Source organism: Urocampus carinirostris, chromosome 3, assembly GCF_059441175.1.
Source record: "Urocampus carinirostris isolate Australia breed hairy pipefish chromosome 3, RoL_Ucar_1.0, whole genome shotgun sequence".
Taxonomy (NCBI): Eukaryota; Metazoa; Chordata; class Actinopteri; order Syngnathiformes; family Syngnathidae; genus Urocampus; species Urocampus carinirostris.
Window position 1 is genome coordinate 470619 of NC_142351.1, and position 18828 is coordinate 489446.

The window sequence follows — 18828 nt, forward strand, 5'->3', positions numbered from 1 at the left end:
TAGCACAACTTATATACATTTACAGTATATACAAAGATAATTCGTGAAAGCAGCTCCTATATCTCGCAAAATATGCATTTTTTTATCCAACTGACATTGGGCACAGCCTACCTCCAGCACTGTGTTTTTGAGCCGAAGGTAGGTGTAGCAGAGTTGAAATTTGATTGTTTTGAATGTTTTTTTGAATTCTCACAAAATCTGTGTTTTTGTCGTATTACTGTTAATAATCCGGTACTTCCTTTAGTTTTTAAGTCATGGGCATCTGCGACTGTCTTTTTCGTTTGGCACTTTATGGGCTTCAGCGCTTGCCGTAGCTTCAGTCAATTTGTAAGCGCTGGAGATAATTGCAGTCGTGAACACATGCCCCTGACTTTTGTATTGTTTTGTTGACTGAATGCAGGCAATAAACCGAGTGATTGTGAAACCTTGTGTCGTGCGTGAAAGAGGGTCGTCACATACGGCAAACCAAAAAGGCGGCCGCACAGCACGTTTTAACAGCAGGGTTACTTTAACTGGATGACTTTCAATGACTTTTGGATGACTCCAAAACCAAATATGCTCATAAAAGACAAAAGAAACTCAATAGGAATCAAACGATGACTCACACCACGTGGTAAGCTTTCTCTCCTGGCTTTGATCTCTTTGATCTCCGGCAAAACGAACATCAAATGCGACAGAAACAAAGTGAAAATAAATCCAAACATCATTTTTGCCGTTCCGTGGATTCCGTTACTCCCCAAGCCTGCACAAAATGGAGTCATTTTATTCCTATTTAGTTTCTTTTGTCTTTTATGAGCATATTTGGTATTGGAGTCATCCAAAAGTCATTGAAAGTAATCAAGTTCAAGTAACCCTCCCCAACCCTGCTTAACAGATGAAGGTGGTACCAACATTTTTAACAGTAATGCAACAAAAACACGGATTTTGTGAGAATTCAAAAAAAAAATCAATGAAATCAAATTTCAACTCTGTTGTACCAGCAGGTGGCACTGTTGGACTCGTCATTGCAGGACACTTAAACACAAACTAGACAAAAATATTTCAGCAGGAATTTCAACAGAACAAAACTTATGAATACACCCGTTACTGCTTTTTCTTTTTACCTTTTTATAATTTCCTTTTTTTGACAAATGTTGCCTTAACATAGTCGTTCACCGAACGAATCGAGTTATTTTGTCACCGACCTATCTCGTCTTCTATGTGTTTTCTGTTGCTGCGTTCCCGAAAAGACGACAACTGAGTTTTCCAACCTCCGACCAGGAGAAAGGCTATGTACCCCAACTTTGCAACTCGGACCTCCCACCTTGAGTGTCCTTCTGATTATATTTCCACAGTTGAGGGTTAAAAAGCCCCGACTTCCTAAATTCTTGAGACGCTTTTTGGTCGTATCTGGTAGGATCTCCCGAAACACCCATTCTCTTGAACGCAGCGTGTGATCCGTGCCACGTATACCCACAATCCATTGCGGCGGGGTTTGTAGGGAGAAGGTGTCATGGCTGCTGAAAAAGAAAATGTCGAGAAATTCTTCTAGTCGACTTCAAACGACGTCAACTCGACACTAGTATCGCTTTGTGGTCCTTTTTACTGCCGAGTTGGAGTGTTTTTACGTTGAAAGGTGGATAAAATGTGCTCCAGTTGGGAAGAAGAACCTTTTCAAGAGAAACTTCGTGGAGCCAAAGAGGAGACCGAGCGAGAACGTCAGGGACCGGACACTTTTTCCAAGCAGCTCGGGGCAGGTTCGTCATTTTCGCTTCTGCTACAGTGACAATGCTTCCCAAACTTTAAAATGAGTGATTTAAAAGAAAGAACGAATAGTGGTTTGAAATTCAAATACAATGGAACCTGGGTTTTCGAACGCCTCTCAGTTGGAACAAATCAGAGTCCGACCAAAAATGTTGAGAATTTCTTGCTTCGCTGTTCGGTCAAAAATTCGGAGTTCGAACGCCTGTAATACCTGAGTGCGTACGCTAGAGTGCGATGCTGAGCGGCGTACGGGTGTAGATGGCCCCCACCCCTCGTGACCAACTGTTATCACGTGCGCACTTGCTTCTTTTGGCTTTTAATATCGGTGAACGGAGTGTTTGAGCCCCCTTATTATGCCTCCGAAGAAGGTCGGTGCAAGCGGGACAGGTGAAAAAAGAAAAGTCGTCCGTACAACTATTGCCTTTAAGAAAGACATAATAGCTAAATATGAAAGAGGCGTGCGAGTTTCCGATCTTGCTATTGAATACAGCGTGGCTAAATCTACTATCAGTATGATAGTCAAGATTAAGGAGGCTGTGAAATCGAGTGATGCGGCTCAGGGAGTGAGCGCTATATGCAAGCAAACGGCCGCAAGTTTTGGAAGAGGTTGAAAAACCTTTGATGATTTTCCTCTCCCCACCGTCCACCTGCGCCTTCTGCTGACCACCACAAAGGTAAGAAATCCTATTCATAATTGTTAATAATAATTCTCTTTTTATTTTGACACGTTCACGTTAGCGTCATCTTTCGTACGGAAAATTACGATAGCGCGCACGTACGATTAGCCTGCCTGGGTTAGCTTACGTAAAACATTCATGGTAAACATTTGGGGTGTTGGAACAGATTTAAACGATTTACATTATTTTAATGGAAAAAATGATTTTGGCAATTGAACAAACAGGGTTCTGGAACAGATCATGGTCGAGAACCGAGGTTCCGCTGTACAACTCTTTCAGCCTTTTTCAGTAAACGACTCCTTTTTCACCTCCAGCAAATACTAAAAGTGCATGAAATAAAATGAAGTTTAGCAGCATCTGGTACGAAGTAGCATCCAAACTTCTCCGGGTTGGTTTTCTTGCTTTGTCCCTACTTTACCAATCCTTTTGTAACATCGTGCTAGGAAAATGAAAACAACCAGGACTAAAAGAAACAAAGGGGGAAAAATATAAGAAAGGAAAAAGAAATAAACGAATAAACAACATTTCATTTCCTCGTGTTGAGGTTTTGAGTTTTTCCTTGCCCGGATGTCGGTTTCAGATCAGGGGACGTGTCATTGTAATCCTGTGCAGTCCTTTGAGACATTTTTGTGATTCAGGGCGTCAGAAAGAAATGGGACTTGACTTGAATCTTTGGGCGTATTAGTAAATACTATAGCGGTCATTTTTATGTAACCGTATGCAGGGTTCATTCGAGTGCTTGAAAGCCTTGAAAATGCTTGAAATTTAATGTACTGTTTTCGGGGTCAGATTTGGGTGAAGTGCTTGAAATTGTTGCAATTGTTGTCTTGGCAGTCTGACTCTATAGTTCATGCAATAAATGAAGAAGTGTCAGGTTTAACCCAACAGATGTACAAAACCTATATACAAAAAAGACAGAGAGAACGTGATATTTGATTTACTTGCAAGGAGAAATATCCATAGTCTACCCTAAGGCAGTCTGCTGGATACTCTGAAAAATTCTTATGCTCCTTGTCCTTTTATTGTGTTCGGAAGGCCCTAATTTACATAAGGTCTCCTCTTCTAAGGGAAGGGGAGTAACAAAACAAACAGTTGAGACCTGTTTATACGATAACATGTTATCTATAGCAAACAAAAACTAGGTGAGCCTGCGGTCAGAGAGGTCCCTTATCTCGCCGGAGATAAGGTTTCATCCTGTTTCCTCCTTCTTCAAACACAAACAAGAAAGGCACATTGTGTACAAAGAAGATAATGCAACAGTAGAATACAATATTTACAGTTTAAATCCATCAAGAAGCGTCTCAAGAGGACAACTCTATTTAGTAAACTGGCTCTTCTAATTCGCTTTTACTGAGAAGGGCCCGGCTCTTTGGGTTCACTAACAGCTCCTCCAAGTTTTTTTTTTAATGATCTATTATCAATAATAATATAACATTATTCACCAAATTATTCAACAGTTAGTCATATATGTTTGCACGGGATCCCCAAAGGACACATTCAATCAAAATAGTCACAGATCTACAAAAACAAATTTCACAATACAAAACAATTGAAGCTTTTTACACGCTGAAGACAAAATCCCTGAAAATGCAAAACATGAACATATCAATTCCAAATATTAACTCAATTTGCAATTCCTTCTTGACCGATTTAGTCACATATGAAAAGCACACAAAACATTCAGAGTCAAATAAGTGAAACAAAAAGCAAAAGATCAGCAGTTTTTATGCACAATTACCTTCTTCTTTTTTTCTATCGTATTGAAATCTATTATTATTATTATTATTATTATTATGCAACGCCTACAGGCATTGTCGAAGCACAATGGCAGAATCGATGTCATTTTATAGCAGCCCTTTCACAAAGATCGTAGGTCGTGGATAGGAACATCCCAACATAGCACAAAGCATGTGCTAGGAGCAAGATAGCGACTTCATTTTAATCATCAGACGACAACAAAAAAACTTTCTTCTAAACAATCTAATGTCCCTTGTGGTGTTCCTCAAGGCTCTGTACTTGGCCCCCTTCTTTTTAGTATTTATATGATCGCGCTTGGTGACATTATCCGCAAGTATAATATTAGTTTCCATTGCTATGCAGATGACACTCAACTGTATGTGCCACTGGAAAAAAACTGGACATTTAAGTTTTAGAAATCTGGAGGATTGCCTTACTGAGATTCAAAGATGGATGTCAAATAATTTTTTACGCCTTAACCCAGAAAAAACTGAAATGTTGATTATTGGTCCAGCTCACTGTCGTCAGTTGTTTTCAAACACTACCCTGAACCTAGACAAATGTAATATCACCCATAGTGACTCGGTCAAAAATCTACGTGTTATATTTGATCCTAACCTGTCGTTTCAGTTACACGTGAAAAATATTACTAGAATAGTTTTCTACCACCTCCGTAATATTGCGAAGATTCGTTCGATGCTGTCCCAATCAGATGCAGAGATTTTAATTCATGCGTTTATTACTTCTCGGCTTGATTACTGTAATGTATTGCTTTCTGGTCTCCCGATGTCTAGCATTAAAAGTTTGCAGCTGGTTCAGAATGCGGCAGCTAGACTTTTGACTAAGACTAAAAAGTTTGAGCATATTACACCTGTATTGGCCAACTTGCACTGGCTCCCGGTCCACTTAAGATGTGACTTTAAGGTTCTCTTATTAACATATAAATGTTTGCATGGGCTTGCACCCTCTTATCTCTCCGATTTGATTTCCCCCTATGTTCCTGCACGGAGTCTGCGCTCGGAAAATGCCGGTCTACTTGTGACTCCGAGAGCCAAGAAGTCTGCGGGCTCGAGAGCGTTCTCCATCCGGGCCCCGGTGTTGTGGAACGCCCTGCCTCTGGAGATAAGATCTGCAACCTCAACGGAAATTTTTAAATTGAGGCTTAAGACACACTTCTATTCCAAAGCATATGATTGATGCCCACCTTGTATTCTGTTTTGTCCTGTCTTTTTCTGAGGCCTGCCTGGCTGATACGAAGGAGGAGGATGATCTGGGATGGGTCAACGGACCGGGGTCTGACCTGCAGCATGTCAACCCCTGCATTTACCAGCTGGCGTCGTCGTTGATGTCATGCTCTTTCCGGACATTTTCAGATTCAGATTCAGATCTACTTTATTGTCATTCTAGTACACGTGTATACAGAACGAAATGTCGATTCATCTGACCCGCACAGTTTCCTCGAATGTACAGATATTAGTAAAGGTTGTATTGTATTATGGCTACGTATAGTATTTTACCATACCATAGTGCCGATAGTGCAAGAGGAGTAGCTAACCAGATGTGCAAAATGGGCATTCAGGTTAACAAGTCAGGTAAACAGTAACATTAACACTGTAACAGTAACGCTGTAAGTACAATAGTGCAGAGAGCAAATGTGCAAGGAGTGGCAAGCTATAAAGAACTGCCAGTAGTGCAAAAAGTCAGATTAGCAGCCGTTAAGATTTAGGTTAACTATATGTTAGATTGACCATTTAACAGTCTAATGGCCAGGGGGACTAGACTACTGCGGAACCTGGTGGTCCTGCACCGCACACTGCAGTACCTCTTCCCAGAGGCTAGCAGAGTGAACAGTCCATGATGGGGGTGAGAGGGGTCCCCGATAATGTTCTTAGCATGGGATAGGCAGCGCTTCTGGCCAATGTCCTGAATGGAGGGAAGTGTAGTCCCGATTATTTTCTCTGCTGTCCTCGTTACCCTCCTCACACTACCCCAGTCGGTAGCGCTGCAGCCTCCACACCACACAGAGATACAGCTGGTCAGGATACTCTCTACGGTGCCCCTGTAGAATGTGATGAGGGAGGGTGGGGGCAGGTGGGCTCTCCTCATCCTCCGCAGGAAGTACAGGCGCTGCTGTGCCCTCTTAACCAGTGATGCAGTGTTCACGGACCAGGTGAGTTTGTTTGTAATGTGCACCCCAGGAACTTGATACTGCTGACAACCTCCACAGCCTTGTTGTTGATGCAAAGTGGGGCATGGTTGGGCTGGTTTTTCCTAAAGTCGACAATGATCTCTTTAGTTTTGTCAACATTCAGGACCAGGCTGTTGTCCCTGCACCAGGCCACCAACTGCTCCACCTCCTCTCTGTAGGCCAGGTCGTTGTCGTCCCTGATGAGGCCCACCACTGTTGTGTCGTCAGCATACTTCACGATGTGGTTTGTGGCGGACCTAGGGACGCAGACGTGTGTCATCAAGGTGAACAGCAAGGGGCTCAGGACACAGCCTTGGGGGGAGCCCGTGCTGAGGTAGATGACATCTGAGATGTTCTGACCTATCCGCACTGATTGGGGTCTGTCACTGAGGAAGTCCAGCAGCCAGTTCCGCAGGGGGGTGTTGAAACCCAGGAGTCTCATTTTGTCTACCAGATGTTGTGGGATGATGGTGTTGAATGCTGAACTGAAGTCCAGGAACAGCATCCGCACATGGGTGTTCTTCTCCTCTAGGTGTGTCAGGCTCAGGTGAAGCGCAGAGGAGATGGCATCCCTGGTGGAGCGGTTTGTCCGGTAGGCAAACTGAAAGGGGTCGAATGAGGAGGGGAGACTGGAGGTGATGTGCTCTTTAACCAGTCTCTCAAAGCACTTCATTATGATAGGAGTCAGTGCAACGGGCCGGTAATCGTTGAATGATAAGATCTGGGGTTTCTTTGGCACAGGGATGATGTTGGCAATTTTGAAGCATGATGGTACTTTGGCTTGGTCTAGCGAGGTGTTGAAAATGTCTGTTAGTACACAAGCCAGCTGATCGGCGCACTCCCTAAGTACCCGCCCCGGAATGTTGTCCGGGCCTGGAGCCTTCCTTGTGTTGACCCCTCTCAGGGTCTTTCTCACGTCGGTTGAGTCCAGGTGGAGTGCCCTTTCGTCCTGATTTGGAACCGCTTTCGCTGCAGGGGTGCCGTTTTGTGCCTCGAACCTTCCAAAGAATTTGTTGAGGTCATTCAGAAAGTCCATGCTAGTGTCCTGCACTGGGGAGGTGGTTGGCTTGTATTTGGTAATGGCCTGAATGCCTTTCCACATATCCCTGGTGTTGTTTTTATTGAGGAAACGTTCCTGGATTTTTTGACTATACGTTCGCTTTGCTAGTCTGATAGCACGGTTCAGGTTAGCCCTCGCTGATTTCAGCGCCTCCTTGTCACCAGATTTAAAGACAAGGTTCCGTACTTTTAGTTGTTTGCGTATCTCAGCAGTCATCCAGGGCTTCTGATTGGCACGGGTGCATATAGTTTTGTTATTGCTGACGTCTTCTGCGCATTTACTGATATAGGCTGACACAGAAATGGCGTACTCATCTATATTTATTTTGTTGTTGTAAGTGGCAGCCGATTTAAACATGTCCCAATCAGTGCAATCAAAGCAGTCCTGTAGTGCCTCCATTGCCCCCTCAGACCACACCCTCACCTGCTTCACTGTAGGTTTTTCTCTGGTCAGCAGGGGCTTGTATGCTGGAATTAGCATAATAGAAAGGTGATCTGATGAGCCAAGATGGGGGCGGGGGGCTGCTTTATATGCACCTTTGATGTTTGTGTAGGCCAGGTCTAATGTGTTCCTACCTCTTGTAGCAAAGTTTACATGCTGATGGAAATGCGGGAGAACTGTTTTCATATTGGCCTGGTTAAAGTCCCCCGCCGCAATAAAAATGCACTCGGAGTAAGCATGCTGCAGTTCACTCACAGTTCGGTAGAGAACGTCCATTGCCTCCTTCGTATTAGCGCTGGGGGGCACGTACACGGCAGTAATGATGGTCGCGCTAAACTCCCTCGGTAGGTAGAAGGGTCTGCAGATCACCGTCAAAAGTTCAATGTCTCGTGAGCAGTGTTTCGAGATTATCTTCGCATTTCTACACCAGTTGTTGTTTGTATAAATGCATAGACCGCCCCCCTTGCTTTTGCCGGTGAGCTCGCCGCTTCTATCGGCGCGGAAAGCAGTTAGCCCCACAATGCTAACAGCGTCATTCGGGATAGATGAGTTTAGCCATGTCTCCGTCAGAATTAAAGCACAACAGTTCGTCAACTCGCGGTTCGATGTGAATTCCACTTGTAAATGGTCCAGTTTGTTGTCCAGGGAGCGGACGTTGGATAGGAAAATGGATGGTAGAGGCGTTTTGAAGGGTTTGGCCTTCATCCGAGCCGTTAGCCCGGCCCGACAACCTCGTTTCCTTCCCCGGTCACAGCGCTTCCGCTTGCCACTTTTACTCGCTGCTTTGTAGGCCGCTGTGTTCTGTTGACGTAGCACTCCGAGGCTAAGTAAACACTCCAGAGTGAACGTCGAAATTTGCGCTGGATTTCTGGATCATATCCAGCAAAAAACTGCGATCGTATATTAATCTGCAGTTAGAGTTGTCTTTGTTCGCCCTCATAAACTGAGTCGAAGATTGGGGTTTTTGACCAGAATGTGAGAAACTGTCGGGAGCAGATTTAGCCGCAGCCATACAGGGCGCCGCCATTTTGTCGAACATTTTCAACATCTTACCTAGTGTTTACTATTCTGTGTACAGTAATGCTAATTGTAATTCACCCTGTTCAATCCTGGAAGGGGGATTACCACATGTGAGGTCCTTTCTCAAGGTTTCTCTTTTCTCCTCACACTGAGGTTTTTGAGTTTTTCCTTGCCCGCATGCTGGTTTGCTGGTTTAAGATCAGGTCATTGTGTCATTTTGTAACTGTAATCCTGTGCAGTCCTTTGAGACATTTTTGTGATTAAGGGCTATATAAATAAATTTGACTTGACTTGACTTGACTTCTGATGACCGCTGGATTTTTTTTTTTCCCTTTGGAGGTACTGGGGAAAAATAAAAAAATTCCTTTGGGAGTGCTTGAAAAGTGCTCGGATTTGGCCCTGAAAAAAAGTATGAACCCTGTTTCCATGACTTCCTGTATATTTCATGTGCGGTCCCTTCCCAAGGTTTCTTCATTTTCCGCATCCTGACCTTTTTTGAGTCTTTCCTTGCCCTCTTGTAGCTTTCAGATCAGGTTGATGTTACAATGGTGTTCTGCGCATTCCTTTTGTGAGTTTCTGTCAGTGAAGGCGTCACAAATAAATGCGATTTGACTTGTGTTTTTCAGACATCGGTGAAGAATATTTTCCTAATGCGTGGCAGGAACCAGAGTGTCCAGGAACTTTTTACAAGATACTCCGAGTTGTGTTGAACAGAACAGGTTGGTCGTTTTACTTTCCGCAACGTCCTTATTTCGGAGAGAACGTCGTTGGGCGTGGCCCCCAAAAATACGCAGAGAGGAGATATGGCAAAAAGGGAGGGCTCCTTATTGCATTGCTCTAAACAACTCGTGATGGTTGCCCGCCCCCGGGTCAAGACTTCCGCCACGCAATAAGCTATTGTCAGCTCCAAGACTGTTTCTTTCAAGCTCATTTCAGGTTCAACTTTCCTTAACCTCCGTTAATATATACCGTATTTTCCGCACTATAAGGCGCCCCGGGTTATAGGGCGCACCCCGAAAAAATAGTTTTTGGTCCTATTTTTGACATACATAAGACGCACCGGATGATAAGGCGCTACAATGGGAACGTGGACAAAACAGTCAGATGATTCAGTCCAACTGATTACCCCCTTAACATTCCCAAAGCTTGCAAAGACGCAAATACGTGACTCAGACACGTGCGGATGCGGTGTCCGTACGATGTCACTCAAATGCATCGTTCCATCATTCGGAAGGTTAAAGTCTTGGGATTCAAGAAATGCCAACCATTCCTTAGTTTCTATTTTCTTTTTCGCTCGCAACTTTACTGTGCATATGACAATAAACACTTGGAATTGAGTTGAATTTAAAAATAGACACTCCATTCCATCCATTATCTACACCGCTTAGCACAGAAACATCGAGTTCAGTCTGAAGCAAGATATATAGCCGGATTAGCTCACCGAAGTCGTTGTGTTCATAATAATGTGCAGCCATGGTCCTCTTATATCCGTGAGTTAAGTAAATCCAGGAGAATAAAATATTTACAAATACAGTATAGTAAAAAATGCTTTCTGTATGCCGTCAAACCACGTGCTATACGCATTCATCTTTTTCGGCCAATTGCAGGCTTTGTTTTGCCGTTTAAGCCAATGCCAGCCTCTAAATGATAAAAAGGATCCGCCCCTTGACCTCCGAATAACTTCAGCCAATAGCGATCGATTCAAATGATGATTGACACATTGGTTAGCCAATGAAAGGCCGGTAAATAAATCCCAGCATACACCGCGGACGACTTGGCGTTCGGGGGAAAATCGAGTCGGCGGCTGCTTGCTTTAGTTGCGAGACTTTGCGACTTAATATAGATCCATATACAAGGCGCACTGTATTATAAGGCGCATGGTCAGCTTTTAAAAAAAATGAAGACTTTTAGCTGCGCCTTATAGTGCGGAAAATACGATACTTCTCACAACATTCGACATCTCGTATTTGGCCGTTGACGTCCACCGTACTTTCCTTTCGAATAAGGTCCGGGCTTCTGTCTCGCTCGTTCTTTCAAAATACGTATATTATTCCTAAATCAGTCACGTGCGCTAGGGCTGTTTCGAAGAAGACATATTTGCCCAATGGTGAATATTTTTCATATTCGCGAATCTTTTTATCATCGGCGATCACCGTCTATTTTCTCTCCCCTCGACCGAATTGTCTAGAATTTGACGTCGACTTTCTCATTTCAATCATCACAAAGACGTCGCAGAAGTCGCGGGGACCCGACTGCAGCGTGCAGCTTGCCGGTCTCTTCATCGTTTATTTTCCCTGAAAGCGATAACCCTCCGATTTTGTTGTCTTTTTGTATCATGACAAGAAAGACTATCCAACTGCAGGTCTGTTTTGATTTTTACATCTATAGTTGCTATTTTGTAACTCTCTATCTCTAAGTACGTCAACTCGAGTCATATTTACACGTCACAATGTTTGTTTTCCCCGAAAATGCACTTTTCTTTTCAAATCGAAAATCGTCCCCAAATTGCAATTCCGGTCTGAGAAATGGCAACTACAGTGGGACCTCGGTTCTCGACCATCATCCGTTCCAGAACCCTGTTCGATCACCGTGATCTTTTTTTCCATTAAAAATAATGTGAATCGTTTTAATCCGTTCCAACACCCCGAATGGTTACCTTGAATGTTTAACGGAAACATAAAGCTAAACCAGGCTCATCGTACGTCCGCGCTATCGTAATCTTCCGTACGAAAGATGACGTTAACATGAACGTGTCAAAATAAAAAAAAAAGGATAAAGAAAAGAATTAGGGATAGGATTTCTTACCTTTGTGGTGGTCAGCAGAAGGCCCAGGCAAGATCAGACACTCGCACACCTCCTTCATGTTTTGCTATTATTTCTTTCTTAAATGCAATCGTTTTACGCACTACTCCTCTTTCTTCACCTGTAGCAACTCTGCCGCTTGCACTGACTTTCTTGGGATGCATAATTAGGAGCTAAAAGACTTCCTACACCCATATTAAAAGCGAAAGCAACAGGAAGCCGGTCCGCACGCGATAACAGTCGGTCAGGGAAAGCGCCATCTACACCCGTACGCCGCTCAGCATGGCACCCTAGCGTACGCCCTCCGATTTTTTGGACCGAACATCGAAGCTAGAATTTTTCAATTTCTGGTCGGACTCCGATTCGTTCGAACCGAGAGGCGTTCGAAAACCGAGGTTCCGTTGTAATTTTTTTCCCAAAATCGTGCAGCCCTAGGGGCACCTCCCAAAAGACTGAAGAAGCTGTTTGCAAACTTTGTTTCGAGACGGCGCAAGTCATGTGAAGCTAACATAGCCGCGAATGTGCGCTGCGATTTTGGCTTCTATGGGTTCGGAAGGAGAAAGCACCGAGTTCTTATCATCACCGGTCTGGACATCAAACCTCGGACCTATGCCGAGGCTGTGGCCGATAAAAGTATTGCAACGAATGCCGATCAAGAATCTGCTGAGCAACAGCTCATTGCTCTTAGGAGTCATAAAGGGATATCCATCGAAGCATGCCATCCATTGTCAAGAGGTGAAAAGTTACCATAGTGAGGTTTGTCAACAGGAAACGAAAACATGAATGAAGATGCGCAATCGGGGTATTTGTTGACTTAAAGAGCATTTAATACCAATAATCATAATGTACTGCAATGGATTCCAAGTGATTTGACGGGGAGGAAGCAATATGTGAAAATGGGACAGTTGTCCTCTGAATACTTGGACATCCGTTGTGGAGTACCACAGGGTTCCATCCTGGGTCCAAAGCTATTTCATTTAAATCTTATCGATATTTTTCATGTTTCAAAAGTATAAAGATGAATAATATTTGCCGACGACAATAACATTTTCTATTCCAATGATAATTATATTGATTTGATAACTTGAATGATCATGAAGTCATTCACCTAAAAGTATGGATGGATACAAATAAATGATCTTTAAATTGAAATAAAACCAAACTTATTTTCTTTGGTAATCGTAAGGCAAATCAAGATTTAGAAGTCGAAATGGATGGTGCTGCAATAGACATTGTATCAGAAATTAAGTTTTTAGGGGTCATAAATGACAAGAAATGAAGTTGGAAAACACACAACAGACACATACAAACTAAAGTATCTAAAAGCATCTCAGTTATTGATAAAGCCAAATTCGTTTTAAACTATCATGCATTGTATTTAAGCTATTGTTCTCTCGTTCTGTCATACTTAACATATTGCGCAAAAGTTTGGGGCAATCATTGCAAAAGTTCACAAAAGTTATCCTCCAAAAACGTGCCATTAGAACCATACGCAGGGTAAGATATCGGCATCATACTCACATTTTATTCTTGCAGTCCAAATGATTCAAATTGGATGATTTAGTCCAATTTTTCACTTCACAACTGCTTTTTAAGGTCAACAAAAACATAGTGCAAGAATACATCCAAAAATGATTCACTCGAAAAGTGGGAAGTTATAACTTAAGGGGATGTCGTAAATTCCTAATCATAAAGGTGAGAACCAGCAGGAAAAGTATTTGTGTGTCTGTGTGCGGAGTCAAACTTTGGAACAATTGACAAGACGATCTGAACAAAGCCTACCACCTAGTGGTCATTCAATTCCCAGAGGCCTAATACTTATTGTTTAGCAGCGCCTAAGCCTTTAGAATGTTTTTTACGTTTTGGCACTCGGGGACAATGCTTCTGAACGAGTTGAGGGCAATACAAATAAATGTGACTTGTGTCTTGCAGACGTCGGCCGAGAATATCTTCCTACTGCGCGGCAGGAACCAGAGTTGCCTGACGTTAAAATTGAGGAGGATCGGAAGCCTTATCACGTGAAGCAAGAGACAGAAGATGGGGAGCCTGTTGAGGAGGAGGACGATGGTCCAGTCTTGCGAGTGACCGGGGTCCGTTCAACCGCCGAAGATCAAGGTCAACCTGAGGACGACGGTCGCCAGGAGCTTCTAAGCATCAGCTCCCGTCAACACGTGGAAACGGAAGATGACGACACGTCCCGCTCCGCAAACGCTGAAGGTGGTAACACATGTTCTCAGTGTGGGAAAACGTTTCGAAGCAAGGCTTATTTGAAGTTGCATATGAAATTCCATGCTGGCGAGAAGCCTTTTGCCTGCTCAATTTGTAGTAAAAAATTCACTACAAGTGGACACTTAAAAATACACACTAGAACCCACTCTGGGGAAAAGCCTTTTGTCTGCTCAGTTTGGGGTCAAAGATTCACCGAAAATGGGAGCTTAAAAAAGCACGGACTATTCCACACTGGGGAGAAGCCTTTTTCTTGCACAATTTGTGGTCAAAAATTCACACAGAGTGGGCACTTAAAAAGTCACACTAGAACCCACACTGGCGAGAAGCCTTTTTCCTGCTCAGTTTGCGGTAAAAGATTCACTAAAGGTTGGGACTTAAAAAGTCACACCAGAACCCACACCAGGGAGAAGCCTTTTTCTTGCTCAGTTTGTGGTCAAAAATTTGCCCAAAATAAGCAATTGAAATTACACCAAAAAAACCACACTGGTGAGAAGCCTTTCGCCTGCTCAGTTTGTGGTAAGAAATTCTCACAGAATGGGAGCTTAAAAATACACACCAGAACCCACACTGGCGAGAAGCCTTTTTCCTGCTCAGTTTGCGGTAAAAGATTCACTTACAGTGGGGACTTAAAAATACACACCAGAACCCACACTGGCGAGAAGCCTTTTTCCTGCTCAGTTTGCGGTAAAAGATTCACTTACAGTGGGGACTTAAAAATACACACCAGAACCCACACTGGCGAGAAGCCTTTTTCCTGCTCAGTTTGTGGTCAAAGATTCACCACAAGTGGGAGATTAAAAATACACACCAGAACCCACACTGGCGAGAAGCCTTTTTCCTGCTCAGTTTGTGGTCAAAGATTCACCGACAATGGGAGCTTAAAAAACCACATTAGAACCCACACTGGCGAGAAGCCTTTTTCCTGCTCAATTTGTGGTAAAAAATTCGCCCAAAATGGGCACTTAAAAATACACACAAGAACCCACACTGGCGAGAAGCCTTTTTCTTGCTCAGTTTGTGGTCAAAAATTCGCCCAAAATGGACACTTGAAAACTCACCAACTAACCCACACTGGCAAAAAGCCTTTTGCCTGCTCAGTTTGTGGTCAAAAATTCACCCAGCGTTGGGACTTAATAATACATTCCAGAACCCACACTGGCGAGAAGCCTTTTGCTTGTTCAGTTTGCGGTCAGAAATTCACCCAAAATGGACACTTGAAAAGACACACATTAACCCACACTGGCGAGAAGCCTTTTTCTTGCTCAGTTTGTGGTCAGAGATTCACCGACAATGGGAGCTTAAAAATACACACAAGAACCCACACTGGCGAGAAGCCTTTTGCCTGCTCAGTTTGTGGTCAAAGATTCACCGACAATGGGAGCTTAAAAAACCACATTAGAACCCACAGTGGCGAGAAGCCTTTTTCCTGCTCAATTTGTGGTCAAAGATTCACCGACAATGGGAGCTTAAAAATACACACAAGAACCCACACTGGCAAGAAGCCTTTTGCCTGCTCAGTTTGTGGTCAAAGATTCACCGACAATGGGAGCTTAAAAAACCACATTAGAACCCACACTGGCGAGAAGCCTTTTTCCTGCTCAATTTGTGGTAAAAAATTCACCCAAAATGGACACTTGAAAAGACACACAAGAACCCACACTGGCGAGAAGCCTTTTGCCTGCTCAGTTTGTGGTAAAAGATTCACCGACAATGGGAGCTTAAAAAACCACATTAGAACCCACACTGGCGAGAAGCCTTTTTCCTGCTCAATTTGTGGTAAAAAATTCACCCAAAATGGACACTTGAAAAGACACACATTAACCCACACTGGCGAGAAGCCTTTTTCTTGCTCAGTTTGCGGTCAAAGATTCACTTCAAGTCAGAACTTAAAAAGACACACATTAACCCACACTGGCGAGAAGCCTTTTTCTTGCTCAGTTTGCAGTCAAAGATTCACTTCAAGTCAGAACTTAAAAAGACACGCATTAACCCACACTGGCGAGAAGCCTTTGACCTGTTGACATTGTGGTGAAAAACAAAATATCTATATTGTCAAGTCATTTTTATTTGTATAGCCCTTAATCACAAGAGTCTCAAAGGGCTTCCCAGGTTATTACACAGACATTTTTTCAGACTATTATTGGACACTAGAAATGACACACAAGAACCCACACTGGCGAGAAGATTTTTGCCTGCTCAGTTTGTGGTCAAAAATTCACTAAGAGTTGTAAAACATTCAATTGGTTAAGTATCATACAGTTCGTTTATTGGAAAATAACGGCCACAAAACCATTTGCCCTCCCCTTTTTTCAACCACTGACTGCTACCACGTCAAAAAAAAGCCACAGGAAGTGAGCAGACTCTCCAGTTGTATCATAAAGATTTGTGACCCCAAAGTCTTCATACGGATTCAAAAGATTCATGATTTGCATATGCGTCATGTTTCTTGATAGATGATCTATTTCATCTCTTGTCCCCATAAAATTTTGCCTTTTATCAATAATTATACTCATCATAACAATAAAATGGCCGACCTAGGTCCCCAGGGTTGGGGCCTGTTCTCACCAGAGCCCCAAAGCTTGGAGAGCCTGTGGTTCTCTCCGTCCCTGTCGTCCGGATGAGAACAATCCCCGTGATGTCCGCCGCCAAAAGAGATAGGAACCTTTATTTCTTCATCTTCTTGCTTGGCGATGTGCTGCTTCTCACACACTCCTCCCCTGAGGGTCTTTTTTGTTCTCAAAAGTACACAAAAAGGGTTATTGCAGCACCCTCTTTGGTGTTTTGGGTAAATATCCCATGTTGGCAGGCTATGAAAACAATCCCTGATCATTGAAATGAGTGTCTTATCTTCAAACCGGGTTCATTGATCGGTACTGTTAACCTGTTGCATCATTTCTTCCACCTTCCAACCCTGAGTGCTTGTGTCAACAATGTGTTTTATTCTTTCGTTTGATTCCATTTTCTTTGTCTTGTGAATAAAACGTAGTTTCATGAAATCAAACTGCATTATTTTTGGGTCGATGTTATTTTTCTTCTGGTCCGATCAATCATTATCCACATCAACGAACTCCAAAATTGATCATTTAAAGTTGTATTTAAAGTTGCATCATTCATGATAAATGCTAGACGCGGGCTATTTCAAACGAATTTGTGTCGGAAACCGAGAGCACCGCCTACTGACCGAATCGGTAACCACCAACTTAGATTTTGAACCAAATAAATATAATTGAAAGCCATAGGGTAATGGGTTGTTATTATGGCCATGAAAGAGTCTGAAATCACATTACTTTTGCCAGAATCGAAACTTAACTCTGTGTTAAGTCAAGATAAAACAGAAAAGGGACTTGGATTATCATGGACCAAAGTAAAGTTCTCACTGGAAAGCCATATGAACATAATGAACATGAGGCTTTTATTCCAGTTGCTGCCATGAGCGACACAACAAACGCACACCATGTGGTCAGCACCTCCGCTGGTTTTCAACATCGTTAGCAGCGCGCTGGAGACTGCCGACAAAAACGGGACATCGCTCAACATGCCGCACCTCGTGGAGTGGTTGCTTCGAAACACGTTGCATCATCGTTTCAAGCTACATTACTTTACTTTAAATGAGTGTTTTTTTATATATACTTCATTTAGCACAACTTATATACATTTACAGTATATACAAAGATAGTTCGTGAAAGCAGCTCCTATATCTCGCAAAATATGCATTTTTTTATCCAACTGACATTGGGCACAGCTTACCTCCAGCACGGTGTTTTTGAGCCGAAGGTAGGTGTAACAGAGTTGAAATTTGATTGCTTTGAATGTTTTTTGGAATTCTCACAAAATCTGTGTTTTTGTCGTATTACTGTTAATAATCCGGTACTTCCTTTAGTTGTTAAGTCATGGGCATCTGCGACTGTCTTTTTCGTTTGGCAGTTAATGGGCTTCAGCGCTTGCCGTAGCTTCAGTCAATTTGTACGCGCTGGAGATAATTGCAGTCGTGAACAGATGCCCCTGACTTTTGTATTGTTTTGTTGACTGAATGCAGGCAATAAACCGAGTGATTGTGAAACCTTGTGTCGTGCGTGAAAGAGGGTCGTCACATACGGCAAACCAAAAAGGCGGCCGCACAGCCCATGTCTTAACAGCAGGGTTACTTTAACTGGATGACTTTCAATGACTTTTGGATGACTCCAAAACCAAATATGCTCATAAAAGACAAAAGAAACTCAATAGGAATCAAATGATGACTCACACCACGTGGTAAGCTTTCTCTCCTGGCTTTGATCTCCGGCAAAACGAACATCAAAAGCGAAAGAAACAAAGTGAAAATAAATCCAAACATCATTTTTGCCGTTCCGTGGATTCTGTTACTCCCCAAACCTGCACAAAATGGAGTCATTTTATTCCTATTTAGTTTCTTTTGTTTTTTTCCTAGCATATTTGGTTTTGGAGTCATCCAAAAGTCATTGAAAGTAATCCAATTCAAGTAACCCTCCCCAACCCTGCTTAACAGATGAAGGCGGTACCAACAATTTTAACAGTAATGCAACAAAAACACGAATTTTGTGAGAATTCAAAAAAAAATCAATGAAATCAAATTTCAACTCTGTTGCACCAGCAGGTGGCACTGCAGGACACTTAAACACAAACTAGTCAACAATATTTCAGCAGGAATTTCAACAGAACAAAACTTATGAATACACCCGTTACTGCCTTTTCTTTTTAACTTTTTATAATTTCATTTTTGACATATATTGCCTTAATATAGTCGTTCACCGGACGAATCGAGTTATTTAGTCGCCGACCGATCTCGTCTTCTATGTGTTTTCTGTTGCTGCGTTCCCGAAAAGACGACAACTGAGTTTTCCAACCTCCGACCAGGAGAAAGGCTATGTACCCCAACTTTGCAACTCGGACCTCCCACCTTGAGTGTCTTTCTG

At 42.9% G+C, this 18828-nt stretch overlaps 2 protein-coding genes across 2 annotated transcripts in view; both read left to right on the plus strand.

Moving 5' to 3' along the window:
- LOC148368184 (uncharacterized) overlaps nt 1-18828 on the plus strand; it is a 316699-nt gene that overhangs the window by 62768 nt on the left and 235103 nt on the right. The window lies entirely within an intron of this gene.
- LOC148368187 (uncharacterized) lies at nt 1625-17330 on the plus strand. The gene is made up of 5 exons (XM_088329624.1): nt 1625-1736; nt 12098-12403; nt 13778-14833; nt 15416-15750; nt 17319-17330. Exons 1-5 carry the CDS (start codon nt 1625-1627, stop codon nt 17328-17330), a joined length of 1821 nt encoding a protein of 606 aa, XP_088185750.1.

Coding starts and splice junctions, on each gene's coding strand:
- LOC148368187 (XM_088329624.1), top strand. CDS start 1,625: ATGTGCTCCAGTTGGGAAGAAGAACCTTTTCAAGAGAAACTTCGTGGA. Junction 12,404..13,777: donor ATGCCATCCATTGTCAAGAG/GTGAAAAGTTAC, acceptor CAACCGCCGAAG/ATCAAGGTCAACCTGAGGAC. Junction 14,834..15,415: donor TTTTTCCTGCTCAATTTGTG/GTAAAAAATTCG, acceptor TTGCCTGCTCAG/TTTGTGGTCAAAGATTCACC.